The sequence below is a fragment of the Sciurus carolinensis genome, chromosome 3 (assembly GCF_902686445.1).
Source record: "Sciurus carolinensis chromosome 3, mSciCar1.2, whole genome shotgun sequence".
Taxonomy (NCBI): domain Eukaryota; kingdom Metazoa; phylum Chordata; class Mammalia; order Rodentia; family Sciuridae; genus Sciurus; species Sciurus carolinensis.
The window spans coordinates 80,770,105-80,787,103 of record NC_062215.1 but is presented as its reverse complement, the minus strand read 5'-3'; the positions used below and the strand labels follow the sequence as shown (position 1 = coordinate 80,787,103).

At 39.5% G+C, this 16,999-nt stretch overlaps 1 protein-coding gene across 4 annotated transcripts in view; it reads right to left on the bottom strand.

Annotated features, from left to right (window-relative positions):
- Ccdc93 (coiled-coil domain containing 93) overlaps positions 1–16,699 on the bottom strand; it is a 91,131-nt gene extending 74,432 nt beyond the window's left edge. For all 4 annotated transcript variants that reach the window (XM_047544880.1, XM_047544881.1, XM_047544882.1 and 1 more), the window contains exons 1-4: positions 16,508–16,699; positions 11,016–11,129; positions 9,692–9,786; positions 3,146–3,257 (exon numbers count right to left, since the gene is read on the bottom strand). In XM_047544880.1, the coding sequence (XP_047400836.1) occupies positions 3,146–3,257; positions 9,692–9,786; positions 11,016–11,129; positions 16,508–16,549 (363 nt within the window). In that variant the 5' untranslated portion in view covers positions 16,550–16,699. The remainder of the gene's footprint in view (positions 1–3,145; positions 3,258–9,691; positions 9,787–11,015; positions 11,130–16,507) is intronic.
- Between the last annotated feature and the right edge of the window lie 300 nt (positions 16,700–16,999).

Below are 16,999 nucleotides of genomic sequence, written 5' to 3'. Positions count from 1 at the left end.
TAACAAAAACAGCAGGATACAGGCATACAGACAGATGTACAGACCAATGGAACTCAATAGAAGATACAGAGAAAAATCCACAAGGATACAATCATCTGATCCTTGATAAAGGTATCAAAAATATGCTGGAGGAAAGACGGTCTTTTTAACAAATGGTGCTGAGAAAATGAAACTAGGTCTCCATATTTCACCCTGCATAAAAGTCAACTCAAAATAGATCAAAGACTTAGGAACAAGACCAGAAATTTCACAACTGCTAGAAGAAAACAAAGGGAAACACTTCAATACATAGATGCAGGTAACGACTTCTTCCAAAGGATTCTTATAGCTCGGGAAATAATGTCGAGAATCAATAAATGAGATTGCATCATACTAAAAAACTTCTGCATAGCAAAGTAAATGAATATGTAAAGAAAGCCTGTAGAATGGGAGAGAATCTTTGCCAGCTACACTTCAGAAAGAGGATTAATAACCATAACACACAAAGAACTCAAAAAACTTAATAGAAAAAAATGGGAAAAATGAGCTAAATTTATAGTTCTCAAAAAAGCAAGTACAAACAGCCAGGAATTAAATTTAAAAAAAAAAAAGCTTCAACATTTTTAGTCATTAGGAAAATGCAATAAAAACTACACCAAGATTTCATCTCACTCTAGTAAGAATAGTAATTATTAAGATACAAATAACAGATGCTGGCAAGGATGTGGGAGAAAAGACATACAGGTTGGTGGAAATGTCAAGTAGTACAGCCAGCATGGAAATCATTTTGGAGGTTCCTCAAAAAACTAGGAATGGAACCACCATATGATCCAGCTATACTACTCCTCAGTACTACTCCAAATGAATTAAAGTCAGTATACTAGGGATACATGCGTACCCACGTATCACCAGTGTGATGCATGGAACCTGCATAGGTGTGTCAACAGATGAATGAAAAAAGAAAATGTGGCACAGTGGAGTTTTATTCAGTCATAAAGGAGAATGAAATTATGTCATCTGCAGAAAAAAGGATAGAACTGGATAACATTATATTAATAAGCAAAATAAGTCAGAAGGTCAAGGGTCATATGTGGAAGCTAGAGAAAAAAGGGAAAAACGGACCTCAATAAAATGGGATGAAGACCAACTGGGCAGAGGAATGGTGTCAGAAAGAAGGAAGTCGAAGGGAAAGAGGAAATACTGGTGAATCAAACTGGCCAAATTATGTTATATGCATGTATAAATATGCCATAATGATATCCTTTATTTATATAATCATTATGCTCCAATAAAAATTTTTTTTAAATGTTCTTACTTGGCCAACTACAAATACTAGCCCTACATCAACCTCTATTTATGCTTCAAAATTATATAGGTCCATGAAATTAAGAAATCTGGTAACCACCAGTCAAGGCTCTTCTGTGCAGACAAGAACTTCTCTAGAACATTCACAGACCCCTGAAAGGTCAAACTGACTGGAGATTACTTCCCATTCATCTTCTCATATCTGACTGGATTTTTTTTTAACCTCCAAAGTTCTGGTATAGGACAGAATATGATCTAATTCCCAAAGAGTCAGGCTTTGGAGGTTTCAGCAATCATCAACACCATGATCTGACTTTCCATTATCACAAAAAGGATTGAGTACAATCTCCCAGTCAGAAAGACAAAGTCTAACAAACATACAAATCAAATTCTGAGTTAGACTCTCAACCTCAAATTTACAAATTTTGCTGAGAAATCTATAGAATTTGGGGATTTGATTTGAAGTCTAGTACTCAGGAAGATTCAAACGATAACAAGACAAACTGCTGACACTTACCAAGCACTTACCAAGATGTACCAGTCCTTCATTCAAGAACTTACACATATTAACTTACTTCTAAGTTATTATCTCTATTTAACAAGATGAGAAGTTAAGTCATTTGCCCATGGTCATACAGCTAGAAGTGGCAAAGCTGAGATTTGAACCTAGGAAGTTTCCTACATGAAGTTATCCTAACGTGGAACTCAAAGACTTTTCTAGAAAAGCTGTGCAGGTTCTTTCTCAGTGGCTGCAAAGTGGGAAAGGCACAGGGCTTGTGGATGGGGAATGTAGGCTGGAATCTATGCTTGTCCATTCACTAGTTCTTTGGCCTTAAGAAAATCAATTACCCCCTGAGTCTCACTTTCCTCAAAGGCAGGGCTGGAATTACATCAGATGCTTCAAACAACACTATTAGGATCAGATGCAAAGTATAGTTTGCAAAACAGGGAACGAAAGTAAGTCCCTCTGTTCTTCTTTTCCAGGAGCCTGGAGAGGAAGTCCAGAAACAAGAACCACAAATATAGACAGCTGTACAGTATGGGCCACTTATCAAAGTGGCTTGAGAAAAAAACCACATAGAAAGAAGTCTCCCATGAGATATTCAGCATTCAAATGAGAACTAAGTACCTACAACTTGCCATATCTACTGATAGGTACAAGAGATAAAATAGAGTGAGCAAGACAATCATGATCCCTTCCTCATGAAGCTTACAGTCTGATGGGAAATATATAACCATACATATCACTGAACATTATCACACACCGTAGGAAAAAATATTTCTGTGAAGGAAGGGAATGTGGCTGTACGAGGGGACAGAGTAAAGGAACCTGTATGTTAGGGGGTCAAGGAAGGTTTTGAAGAGGTTGGTAGAACTGAGATCTGGATGAACATGAATAAAGAACATAAAAAGAATAGGGAATAGCATTCCAGCCCAAGGAACTAGTGTATGCAAAGGCCCTGCTGCAGAAGTAAGTATAACAAGCATAGAAAAATCTGAAAGAAAGTTAGATGGGCTAGAAAAACAAAAACAAAGAAATCAAAGAATAAAATGAAACCAAATAGTAGAGTAGAAGAGATCAGAGCATACAGGATTAAAGAGTTCTATCTTCACCAAAAATCAATGAAAAGCCAGTGATGGAAACATTCAACGATCATAACAGGTGAGTATAAAACTAGGGTAATATGGCATACAGCAACCCTCTAAGAATGAAAACAGGGAATGTCATCATGTTCTGCTGAACCAAATCCATACCACACTCCTTAGATCCAGATCCAGGCCAGAAAGCCCAAGTCCCAGATCTGCTATAGGAATATAGGAATTCTTATGTTCAGAAAACAAGAAACCAAACAAACCTCACCTGCACAACAGGAAATATGTGAATAAAATCCATCCCTTGGATCTGGTGGGGTTCCAACTGGTGTGGACATTTCATCCTTGGAAGGACAGAGACGATCTTTTCTGATAGAGCTCTGTTCAGAAAAAATAAGCACAGAATGAGAACATCCTGAGGAGTTTTAAAAACATCTCTAAAGTCTGGGTAGCATTCCAGAAGAATCTGAGTTTCTCAGCGCCAGGCCAGAGCCAGACCATAACCAAATTTACAAATTTCACTGAAAAATCTAGTCTGTTCTCCTGGATGACTACAAAATGAGAAAAAGCTGCACAATTTAAGTATGTGCATCTAAGGTTGCAAAACTTCCTTTACCATTTATTCTAAGATTTTGTCCTTTCTACATTTTTGATGTTAAAATATTTTCTTCTTGAAATGATGGTGATGTCAGAGGTGGCAGTTATTATTTGCAATCTTCTTATGTGGTAAAATGAAGTTATCAGTGTCCCAAATTCTATTACATTTCATTTTACTGACTTACTTTTTTCCAAAAATCTGGGAACCATTAGGTTACATATAAAAAGAAACAGTTCTAAACACCCTTTAAGCAACAAATAATCACCAGACACTGTGCCAGGTGCCCAGAATATTAAAACAAAACATGGGGCCTCATTCCTGAGAGAAATTTGAAATTCTTAACTCTGACACAAAAATATTTTAAAAATAAATGGTAGCCTTTATTTTTAAAATATATTTTAAAATCAATTTTAAATTTGGGAGAACTCTTACTTCCATAAGAAAGGAGAAAATTTCAACTTCTCATGAGGGACACACTGATCTCTCTCCAACATCTTGTTTCGGTCTCTTCCTGTAAAATGGCTGGGGTTGGGAGGGGAGGAACCTGAGTCCCTGAGGTCCCTGAGCATCTTCCATCCTGACCAGGAGGTAAGCATCTGCTTCCTGCTAGGGAGGCTTCTCAGCTCAGCCTGGGCAGGATGGTTTTATCATAGGAGGAACAGAGGATCTGTGTGCAAGTATGTTCTGTCTCATTGCAGCTTTATCCTTCTTTCACTAACCAACTGGTAATTGATCTCTAATTGTGTGATTCTGTTTTGTATACCTTAAGCATATCAGATTAAGAAGAGAAAAAAGAGGTAATTTTGTGAGTCTGATAAAACCCAAAGCCATGGTATGAAGACAGAGAACCTTTGGAAATAGTCACTAGGCATGGTCTTGTGGAACCATATGGAAAAATGGAGACTTCAGTTGAAGTCACATCCCCACCAAAAAGTCTTTTAAAAAAAATCTTAATCACTATCAGCAATAACTCTGGCCTTGCTCACAAGTGCAGGATTATGCTGTCACAGATGAAGGGGGTCACTCGGGGTAAACATGGGGTCACTGGGGTCTTAGCAGATGCTTCAAATTCAACACATTTTTTTGGGTCTACCAAGAGTGCTCCTTGTTCAAAAATTTTTCTACCTTTGTTCTGATGCAGTTTAACAGTCCTTCCCAGATAGCCTCCTTAAGATCAATATTTAGATCAGCATTTAACTCAGGCCTGCATGATAGCTATGATTTTCTTACCAATGTTCCCTAGTAGGTTTCATGCCCTCAGTCTTAGCAGGAAAAAAGTGACCTAGGGGCAAAAGCTAAGGAGCCTCCTAGGAAATGGCCTTCAGAGAAACCAAGACACAGAGTTTGGTATCTGGAAAGTAGCTTAAGGAGGTGGATCTAGGGTTAAAACTGATGAAGACAAGAGACACATCCCATTGATCATCAGACCAAATGTCTAATCAAACATGTTATGAGAAAAAATATGGGGAGGGGGCAACAGATGCTCCACAGCCCATTCACAAAGGGAGGGAGCATCTACCTTCTAGGGGAGCCTTTTGAGAGAACATGTTTTGCCTCCCCTTCAACAGAAGAGGGGTGGGGAAGAATTGATCTCGAAGGCCTGGGAGGAAGAAGGACACCACTATGTGGCTCTCAGTCACTCCTGTGGTCCTGTTTTCTCAGTAGCTGTCTTCAGGACACATGTGTCTTTTCAGCCATGAGATGTGTGCACAGCCCTGGTGGGGAAGTCTATGATTGGCCAGTCTGCCTCCGGCCTGAATGGGATATTCTGGAAGGGAAGGATTAATAAACCCAATGACAACATATCTAAGGCTTTCTCTCTGATAAGCTTTAGTTTATTTTGATCTCCATCAGATTCCTACACCTGTTTCCTGATTTCTTTGTGACAGGAGACATGAGTGTTTACCTGCTACCCACACTCCAAGTTTAGCAAATACAGATGGGCAGCAATGCTGGCTCTGAGTCTCTGCTCACTACAGGTCTTAACTACCCAGGCCAGGCACCAGGGCGCAGTATCAGCACAGCCTTGCCTTAGTTACATTTCAGTTTGCAGGAGGAGAGCTCCCTCTAGTGGCTGCAGGCCCATCTGTGCACTGGGTTAAGGATGGGGAATCATTCAGTAGCTTTAAAAGCCAGACACCAGCACCTCAACCCTCTACCTTCAGGCAGGGTTGCCTCTGGCTCTTCCTTACTGCCAGCCTGCTAGCCCAGTTCATAAAAAGTTCTGAGGAAAGAATACTATGGGTCGTCTCAGGATTTACAACCCTCTTAAATCCACTTCCCAGAAATTACTGCCAAATCTGGACAGTCCTAGCACACATGGAAGCAGCTAAAGGCATTAACACTGCTAGGAAGTTGGGTGTGGAAGGAAATACAGGGAGGCAAGACAAGGGAGAAGGATAGGAAGCCTTTTCATAGAAAGCCACTGGCTCCCATTCATTTCTCCCTGGACTCAGGATGGATCCTTCAAATTCCTAAAAATTAGGTAAAAGGACAACTGCAGAGTTCCACACAGGTTTCTTAGCCTAAGAGTTCAACCTGCCCACTTGTCATTTCAGACAATTAGTCTGATTCCTTCTGTTAAAAGTATTCATAGTTTCCCCCTCCACTGAAGTTTGAAAGAGTGAATTAAACCTGGATCCAAATTCCAATTCCACCACCCACTCTGGAACTTATAACAAAGACATTTGATCTCCCTGTTCTAAAACCCCATCATAAAATGAGGGATAATTCCTGTCCTGCCTATTCAAAGGTTATTGAGAAGATTAAATAATAAAATGCATGTGCAAGTGCCTGGAAAATGGGTCCCCTTGCCTGGAAGTCTCTTCCCTCAAGTCTTAGCTCCCAAGTCATCCTGTAGTGCCCAAAACACCAAGTGCCTCCTACCCAACGTCTCTCCATACTCCTCCCTGGCTTTGTTTCCACTGCATGTATGACTGCTGCATATAGTTTACTTATTAATCATTGTTCATGGCCTGTCTTTCCCTACTAGATTATAACCTCCATGAGGACAGGACATTTTCATTAATGAAACCAAAGTACCCAGAATAGGTATTATCCTGATCAGTAGTAGGAACTCAATAAACATTTGTCAAGAAAATAAACAAATGAAAAGAGACTCGATTTAACTTGATATGTTGAATTTTCTCCTTCAAACAGTACCACTATGGCCCAGATACTATTTTCCTTCCTGTTCCCATCACAGTCCTTAGTTACTATAAACAATTATTATAGATTTACTTTTAGAACCTACTTGTAGATAAAGTATGGACAATTTAATTATTATAAATATTATGCCCTTACCATTTTTGTTTGTTTTTATAATGCTGGGGATAGAACCCAGGGGCAGGCATGCTGGGTAAGTGCTCCATCACTGAGCTACACGCCCAGCCCCTATGCTCTTCTCATTTTAAAGGTAATGTTATGACAGATGCTAGTCAAAGGCAGAAGGAAAAAGACACAAAAATGTACAGTGAAAATAGTTATAAACCAGGAGAAACTACCTTATGTTAGTGGATTAAGAAATAGAAGCTGGGCTGGGGATATAGCTCAGTTGGCAGAGTGATTGCCTCGCATGCACAAGTCCCTGGGTTCAATCCCCAGCACCACAAAAAAAAAAAAAAAAAAGGCAATAGAAGCTTATGTAGTATAAAATTATACATATAATCACAGAATAAATAGTAATTAAAAGACTGGAAGACAGAAGATGAAGGGATGCAGTGAGGAATGTGAGCTTTTTTTCCTATATTTATCAGCCTCTAATGAAAAAGAGACACAATTGGAGTTAGAACTGTAAAGGGATACTGTGAAGAATTTAAATAGTTCAAGATGGTTATTTCAGGGACTAAAACTGGGCTGTATAATAGCAAAGGAAAGAGATGTTAACTTTGTTTTGCTCCCTTTCATAGTATTTGCATTTTTTTTAACTGCATGGATATAACACCTACATAATAAAAACAAAGAATAAAAATCTACATCTGAAATTTGCCCAACGGGGGAGGGGAGAGCAGGGTCACATACCTGAACTCTATGCATTACTTCCTGGGAAGGACCTTTCACTACAGATGACTTGATAAGATGCTACTGTTCTAGAAGGGCAGATGCTAGGGACGTAGAGCCCAGCTATTCATGGTTGGGCTGTAATAAGCATGTATCCAATATTCTTTTTAATGAGGATACTTCGAAGATATCCTTTGGTCTTAGTATTAAGTATTTTTCCAAATCTCAAGGACTGATTTTCCTCCTATGTCAACTATGAACAGGGTAATTTATCATATTTTTCTTTTTGTTGGTTGCTAGAGGTTTAAGGCCAAATCTTTGGACCATCCTAGGAAAACAGATCATTCTGTGGCCATCCCTCATGTGGAAGCATGCCTTTTGTCCCCATTTCCCCCACTTTCTTTTGCTTAATTTTTCCACTATTACCACTTCATATGCATGTTTATAAGTCATCTTCAATCCTTTAATCCCTTTTTCTTGGGGAGAGGAAGGCTTAAAAAAATGAATAAGTATGTATATGAATTCACACACCTCACTTCTTCCACATAAGGAACTGAGGCCCGCAGAAGGAGTGGCCTGCACAGGGTTACTGCTGCTCCATGGCCGTAGAACTGAGTATCTAATGAAAGAGTCAAGCCACTGGTGAGTTATGAAAGACAGCATGGAGCCCATAATGTCTTCTCTCAATGGAGGGTAGAATGAGGCTCTGCCTACACAACAGAGGCAGTGGGGAGGGAAAGAGCCTTCTCCTCCTAGTCAAATTTCACCGAGATCAGTGTATTTGGAAAGAGATAAATTAGTTACTAGGAACTCCAATGAATAAAAAAATTAGAAATAGTCTGAACTTTAAACTCTCACATACTAGCTGTGTGACCTTGGCTTCTTTCAGTCTCAGTTTCAACTATAAAACAGGACTTATATCTGCCATAATGAAAATTAAGATAAAATGACATATAGGAAGCATCAGCTGTGGCACACAGGGGACACTCAAAAGTTAGTTCATTCATGTATGTCTAGGACTGCTTTGACACTAAACCAGAGCTGAGTCTCTGTGACAGAAACCAGAGATGAAGCCTAAAATATATGCTCTCTAGACCATTACAGAGAAGATTTGCTGACCCCTAATCTAAAGTAAAAATAGTAACAATGTACTGTGAAGTTTATAACACTGAAAACAATCATAAAGCAGAAAGGATAAGGAGGATTTAGAAGTATAGTGTTGTAAGGTTCTTACCCTATATGGGAAGTAGTATAATTTATTAGAAGACTGGCTGATACATTAAAAATTTATGTTACGAATATCAAGGCAGTCATTGAATTTTTAAAAGGAAGTATAATTACTAAGCCAAAAGAGTAGAACAGAGTCATAGAAAATCATCTGGTTAATACAGATGAATATAGAAGAAAAAGATGAAGAAGAAAACAAACAAGGGAATACAAAACAACTAGCAAAAAGGTAGATTTAAACTCCACCACATCATAAATATATTAAATGTAAGTAGTTTAAACATACAGATTAAAACACACAGATTATCAGATTGGATAGAAAAGGAAGAGTGAACTACATGAGGCTAAAAAGAAAACAACTTTTAAAATAAAGACAAAATTTACAATAAAAATGTAAATATTATACTATCAAATGCTAATCAAAAGAAATCTGGAATAGCTATATTAATTTTTAGTAGGCTTCGGAATAAGAAACTTTACAGGGATAAAGAAGATGACTGCAGAATGCAAGAAGGGTCAGTTCACCAACAAAGAGAAGAAACAAGGTTTACTGCCTGCTCCTAAATACATTCTTATGAAGATGTAAATGGCATGAACAATTTGCTCTGAAAAATCACATCTGACTTTAGAACACACTTTGAATATCTCCTATTTGATTTTCTGACCCAGGGGCTACTTTCCTTAGTTTAATGCCATTAATTTGTGTTATCTAACTAACTAAACAGTAACAGAAATGAAAAAGAAAAAGAAAAAAAAAAGTGCAAACAAAACAAAGATGCTGAATGGCAAAGAGTAACCAATCCACAGCTAAAAATGTTACAGATGATCCACAGGTAAACATTTGAAGTTTGTGTTAAGAATAAGTGCAAACACTATAACATGAGAAATGAAAAGGAAAGTGAATACATACACAGTTACTACGTAATTACCCTCAAGAAAGTCCCTTTTCCCTTGCCTTAGGCCCTTCCATGGCAAGCCCCAATAACTTACATTTTTTGACCTATTGTAGAGTTTTCCTGAAAGAGCAAATCCACATCTACATCAAAGTTGCAAGTAGTAATACACCAAGTCATTCCGCCTACTACCTGTATGAAAAAGAAAATACTTGTTTTCTCTTTCTAGGTCAGGGAACAAGAAGGTAAAAAAAATTATAAATAGCTCTTACAGATTCATTAACATATATAATTATATATCTTTAGAGAAAGGATATGCCCTGCTTACCTATATTTCATCTAAAATAGCAGTGTTAAATAAAACTTTCTGCAATGATGGAAATGTTCTTTGTCTGCACTGCCCAGTAAGTAGCTACTGGCCACTTGGCTACTGAGCACTTAAAGTAATGCTAATGTGAATAAGAAGATGACTTTTACTATTAAATGGGCATACTATGCATAGATCCTCTTTATAGTGAAGGTGTCAGGCATTGATTCTTAGTTGAGAGATTTCTGAACCCAGTTTCAGGCAAGTCAAGTGCCAGATCCAGAGGAATTATGTGTTTTATAGACCAGGCATATAGGCATCAAGGCTGAGATTTTATGGCTTATTACATAATTTCCATAAATCATGTTATACTTTTCCACTTTATGAAGACAAGAATCCCTACTCTACTTTGTTTACAGAATTTCTCTAAGATGCAAATGAATCTAAGCTGAAAGCCCATTTTGAAACAAAATCCTCTTCAGACACAGCTTGATATTAGAAAAAACAACAGTGATTTCTTAGCTCTGCTTTACATTCATGTGAGATATTTAAAAAACACAGATTCTGGGGCCCTAGCCCAGACCTAGACTGGGTAAGGCCTAGACATGTATGCATTGTAAAACAACCCAAGGTGGTTCTTTAAGTGTAGCCTGGAGCGATGGTTTCACATGTGTCAACACCTATTACTGTTTGTGTGCAGTCACTGTGCTAATTTTAAAGACTACTCTATAGTGACCTCTTGCTCCTCCAAATTCAGAACATTTGCCATCCATAGTGTATCTGTCAACTGTCTGTGAGCATGCTGATTTGGGATAAATAATTATTAACTTAGATTATTTTCTTACGTAAACTTTATAATCCCCAAAATGTAAATTCCTTGAATGGAAAAACTTTCTTTTGCTTGTTTGCATTTCCTAAAACTGTGCACAGAAAATGAGTTCAAGTATATCGACTGACTTATAATTAATTTATTTGAATAAGAAGTTTGAAAACTTCCATAATAAATTTGTATTAGGGAAAATAGAAACAGAGGAAGTAAAAACACAATCTGTTCCTTCTTTTTCTGCCATGGTTAACCATGCCACCCTGAATGGTTAAAAAGGTTTCCTCTTACTTTGTCAAAAGGTGACAAGCCTTTAATTCTTGCTCTGAAATACCCAGCTGCAACCAAGAGTTCCAGAATTTCAGCCAACTTCACATTTTGTTCTTCATCTTCTCTAGTTTCCACCTAGAACAAAAAGCACAAGTGTTCATGGTCAAGATTCCCTTGAATAAAGGAGTCCCAATGCCACAATCTTGTCCAGTGACACTGGCTGAATTGCTGCACTGGATTCACTCTGAAAACTCAACAAGTGTAACAGAGTACCATGTGGAAGTGCTGCCAGAGTCCCAAAGAAGATGGTCCCAGCCCTCAACGAGCTGCTAATCATCAGAGTTAGAGGGAGAAATGACAATGTATCACCTCCCTTTTCTCCTAACACAGTCCTTTCTTTTTTGAGACAGTGGTCTTTCTATGTTGTCCAGGCTGTCCTTGAACTTCTGAGGTAGCTTCCTTTCAATCAATGAATTTCAGATTTTACAAATGATCTTAGGACAATCCAAGTAACCAAGGTTTTGCAGGGGGAACAGTTCTTGTACATGAAGAATAATAACATGCTCCACTTTTTATAAGTAACTGTTGGCTGTATTAACAAACACTGCCACAAACAGAAGTAAAGCCATAGATCACTGTATCTGTATTTACAAAAAGCCATAAACAAACACGCATTTCTTCTTTATCAGGAAAACCTAAATAAATGTTTGAATATCAAGGCAGTGATGATTCTCAAACAATGTAAATCTGAGCTAAGGCTTTATGTTCTTTTGAAACTCATATCCTTAGGCAACTGTGACCAAAGTGAACTTATCAACTATGTTTTAGTTCATCTGCTCAGATATGTTATTAATCTATTACCAATTCTTTTTTGGACCTATGGGATATGCATTATTATCTACACCATCAATTTACTTTAATGAATCGTTAGTCTCCTTCTTAAGTTCTATTTTGAGGATTTAGCTTTCAGCAGCACAAGCATGTGACATAGAAAGAACAGAGCATTTGGGGGTAAACTATGAGAACACACAGGCTGCATGTGCCTGAGAGTTGGGGAACAATTAAGAATTCAGGCTGGAAATGGTGGCACACACCTGTAATCCCAGGAGCTCAAGCTGAGGCACGAAAATCTCAAGTTCAAAGCCAGACTGAGTCACTTAGTGAGGCCCTAAGCAACTTATTTTAGGACTATGTTTCAAAATAAAAAATAAAAAGGGCTAGGGATGTCACTCAGTGATTAAGTGCCCATGGGTTTAATCCCCAGTACCAAGAAAGAAAAAACAAAATAAAAACAAACAAAACAGGATCTACTAACCAGAAAACCTCCAAAGCATACTTGATGGTGTTCTTGTCTCAAAACAGAAAATGTTCTTGATTACTGAAGCAAGTTTGGTATTTTACATGGATTTATTCTGTAATTGGTAGCCTCAAGACACAAATGATATCCTTGCTAAACCTGTGTTTCTTTATTCAAGGAAAAGATGGATAGGAATGGAAGGAAAAGTAACTTTAAAATAATTGTAGATTGCACTCTTGCCCTATCAAGCTTAGAAGTGTGAAGTTTTGAAATCTGGGGTTGCAGGATGGTGTCCTCTTTCCCTACTTTTTTTATCATTGAAGACAAAGGTCAGATGCAGCCTGTAAGTGCACAGTGGGAAGCAGCTCTGGAGCCCCACTCTGGTCTGCTGTGGAGAGCAGGAAGGGTGTTTGTAAATGTGGTAATGTTAAAAGGATATTTGGTCTTCCTCCCTGGTAGGAGACAACTCCTAAAATCCTTGTCTACATGGCTTTCTTGATGGGTTTCTCAACCAGATTATAAACTCCTTTCAGATAAGAACAGGGTGTTTTGTTTGTTTTAAACTTTATACTCATCCAGGTCTGGGAAGTTACTGACAAAGTAAGAACAAAGGAGGGAATTCAAATGTATATCACTTTGTGATCTCTAACACAAATATATTTGTGTTGGGCTTTCAGCCCCAATATAGTAAAGGGTTATATATCATTATTATAATTATTATATTATATTATTACCACATAATTTGCTTAAAAATAATGATTTTGTCTTATGTGTAGACTGAAATTTCATTTAAAATTTTTAATTTATATGCTCCCTCACCCCAGGTGTTTATTAAATTTGCCTAAATATTCTAGTACTTTTACTTTCATGAACTGCCTTTCCTCTTTTCCATTATTGCAGAAAATCAAAAACCACCTTTCCATATAAAAGGTTCAAATTCTCACTCTCATTTCTTACTAGTCCCTCATGCAATAATGCCTGTTAAATTTTCCTTTACTATGCATCTCAAATTTATCATCCCTTTTTATTCATATTGCCACTTCCTCTTAATCTTTCTTCCCTGTAATTTTGTCTCACTCAGTCCTTCCTAGAGCTTTCACAATACCTCTCTTTATTTCCACAGTCCTCATCACAATGCATACCATATACTGTCTATAAGATAAACTCCAAATTTCTTGATTTGGCACTCAGACCTTGGCTGCAACTTACCTTTCCAGTTTCATCCTTTATCTCTCCCTCCTTCCCTCTCCAAAAAAAAAAAAAAACCTGAACATGGATATGGCCAACTGAAACAAGCATGCTCAATTCAATTTCTTTACTATTCACACCATCTCCCTTCCCTTGATATTCTCGAACCATTCAGAAATTGCCTTCAAATTCTAGCTCCTACTGGAAGGCACCCCTTACAAATGCAGAAGAGGTCATTTCTACACTTACATATTATGTACAGTTCATATCATTCATGCAATTAAGTATCAGCCTCTCCTTAGTGACCTGTCTGGTGTTATGTACATGTCTTTCTTTCCCACTGGACTATTAGCTGGAGTTATACATTATACATGTGTGTTTACTTCACTATATCAAAATAATTAATGTTCAGTTCAAAGAATAAACTTATTTAAAATGGATGGCACACTCAATCATTACAAAAAGTGCATGACCTAAACCAGTCATGTATTAAAATGTTTTCATAGTCATGACACTGATGAAAGTCAAGTTTACCTTGAAGTACAAACTGCCATGCAAGGGAGAACAGATATTAATGTAAAGTTAAACACGCAATTATAGAAATGACTGATAATCCTTTGAGATGGGGTAGGAATGGGTTGGGGGAAGTGACAGCTTTGAAACACAGCTCATTTCATCCATTCCCACTCCTCCAATGACCCTCATCCAGCCTATCAAAGATTCTAAAGATTAGCATTCACTAGTTCCCAGTGGATTACAAAAATAAAGTAATGTTATCTATTCGCAAATTATTTCTCTTATGCAGAAAGATCTGTGATGGCTGAGAAACATCAAGAGATCAAAGAAAAGAGAAGATAAAGAGAACTACACTCATGAAGATAGTAGAAAAAGAAAATTAGATGATATAAATAAATATTTTTTTAAAATTCCTGGGATATAAAATACAAACCCTTTATTTGTTCAATCATCATTAATCATGAAACAATTCCAGGACAATAGCTTTTATCTAAATACCCACAGAGCACCACAATAGGGTCCATGCTTCTCATTTATTCATCTCCAGAATGGAGAAGCATACTTTTGCACTAAATCCTGTGAAAGAACTTTTTAGAAGAAGACACTGGAACTGGGATGTCTGACTTCAAATTCTCTTTGCAGATTTAACACTGAAGCTAACCGGAAAAAGGCCACTAGCTAAATACACAGGAATACAATTACCCTTCTTGAAGTCATAAAAAGTCACCAATATGATTAATACGCCCAGCTGTTAAAACTAAAATTCTGTTAAAGATGAATGAGGTTAGCTCTTAAAAAAGGCCCAATAAAGTTTCAATTGCTTTGCCTTGTAGTTCACATAAACTGGAAGGCAGGCCAAAGTTTGGTTATTTTTGTATTTTTCATACACACATACAGTACAGGGTTAAAAATTAAATTTAACATATAACTGGACTAGTGACTGCTTGATGACAGGCTGGTTTTCAGGACTAATTTGTTATATTCACCCTGACTTCTTCCTAATTGCAGGAAACTGTCTTAGGCTCTTGGAAATGAAAAACAAATCAGACCTGTCTTCTAACAGTTGGTGAAGGGATAAATGAAGGACCCACAGGATCAAGTTGGGTACTATTTTAGAAAAATACCCACTGATAGTACTGTGGGAAGTTAGAGGGTTTAAGGTAGAACCTGGGAGATGAGACAGAAGTCTACAGCAAAAGTAAACGTAAAAACTTGATTAAGGCCTAGAATTAAAAAATGGCAAAAACGAAAACTTCAACTACCATAGTACAGATTCTACTCTTCACAATTCTGGGGGAAATCAAAGAAACACAGATGCAAGGTTTTACCTAATGCAGGAATTCTGACAATATTACATTTGCTAAACTTTCTTAACAAAATGAATTTGCATTCTGGGAGCACACACTGATGACTATGTTAGTCCTTCCATTACTATATCCTCAGCTGGAGAGAGAACACAGTGATTCCTCAATTAGTGAGATAAAAGAACTAAGGATGTGGGAGGGGCACAGACTGGTCACAGGAGGGTAAATGTGAAGGGACCACTAAGTTAAGAACTCAGTCCCCCTGCCAAATGCCTACTTAAGAAGCGTAGGAAGGGGGTAAAGACACAGCGCGAGTGGATTCCATTTCTCTCCGGAATCTAGTAAACTGTACTAGCTTTTGAGTAAATCAACTGGAAGGGAAAACAGTGTATACCACCTAAACATCTGCAATCAAAAGACAATGCATGCACTTTCCCTTTATTCACAAACTGTAAGTGCATGGAGAAATTACTGTCCCTAGGACTGAGTACTTAATAACAAACACCTTTGAAAAAGCACTTGCTATTTTCTGGAGAAGCAGCAACGTTTCCGGATGGTCGGGACTCGGTCGGGGCTCGGTCTCTGGCCACACAGCACCATCAGGAGAGCATGTCCCCATCCCTACACAGCTCCTGTGCGCGCACTGCTCTCAAACTTCCTCCAGCCGCCCGGAGAGGGGTTAAATGCAAGGAGGGCGACATTACCTCCCGGCAGCAGGGTGGGTGACACTGGCCACCCGGACCCGGCAGACCTGGAGAGAGGGGTAGGCCCCCCAGGTCACCGCCCTTTGCACAGCCCAAGTCCGGATAGTCCTGGCGTCCAAGTCTCGTGACTCCTGAGCTTAGCAGCCTAGGGTTAGCCTTGCAGCACCAAAGGTGGGGGAGACTGACTGGGAGAGCCAGAGGGGTGGGATCCCCGGTACTGCAGAGCTTGCAGCTACACTAGATCAGGTGTGTTGCGGGGAAGGCCCCCTTCGCCCCAGGTGAGCGGCTGAAGTTTGCCCCCACGGACACGTAGCCCCCTCGCCATGCAGGGGGACCTGAGCTCACTCCTCCGTAGTCAGGGCCAGTGCTTCCCCGCAGTGGACACATCCGGGGAAGGTGCTGGGGTGTCCCCAGCGCACCCCAGGCCCCTCTCCGCCCTCCACTCCCCCGGGCTCGGCCCTCTTCTCAGGAACCCCGACGTGTCAGGGACAGAGAGGTCCTTACCTCCGGGAGACACTGGCCCTCCGGCCCCTTGGGCAGCCCCATGGTCCGGGGGATCGACGTGGGGCGACAGCAAAGCCCGCCGAGCGTCGGGAGGAAGCTGTTCCCACAGCTAAGCTGCTACCGGGGTGGAGTGCAAAGCGGAAACTTCCTCCACCACCGCTGCCGCCGCCGCCGCCGCCGCCGGCCCGGGGCGCCCAGGCCGGGCGGAGCATGCGCGCTGGGGCCGTAGCGCGGCGAGACTGGGCCTGCGCAAAGGCAGCAGGGCGAGGCTGGGCGGGGCCGGGACCTTAGTACCTGTACGGTACCGGAGCTAGCGCTGGGGTTTTGATTTTGTCCCCGAGATACTTCATGAAAGGTGTCCTTCTTGCATCTTAAGGATATTTTGCATATACGCGCCCTTCCTTCTTTTTCTATGGATCGGATATCCCAGTGGGTCTGGTTCTCTCCACAAGCCGGACTTCGGAAGCTCCCTAGCTTCGGAGTTCGAGCACC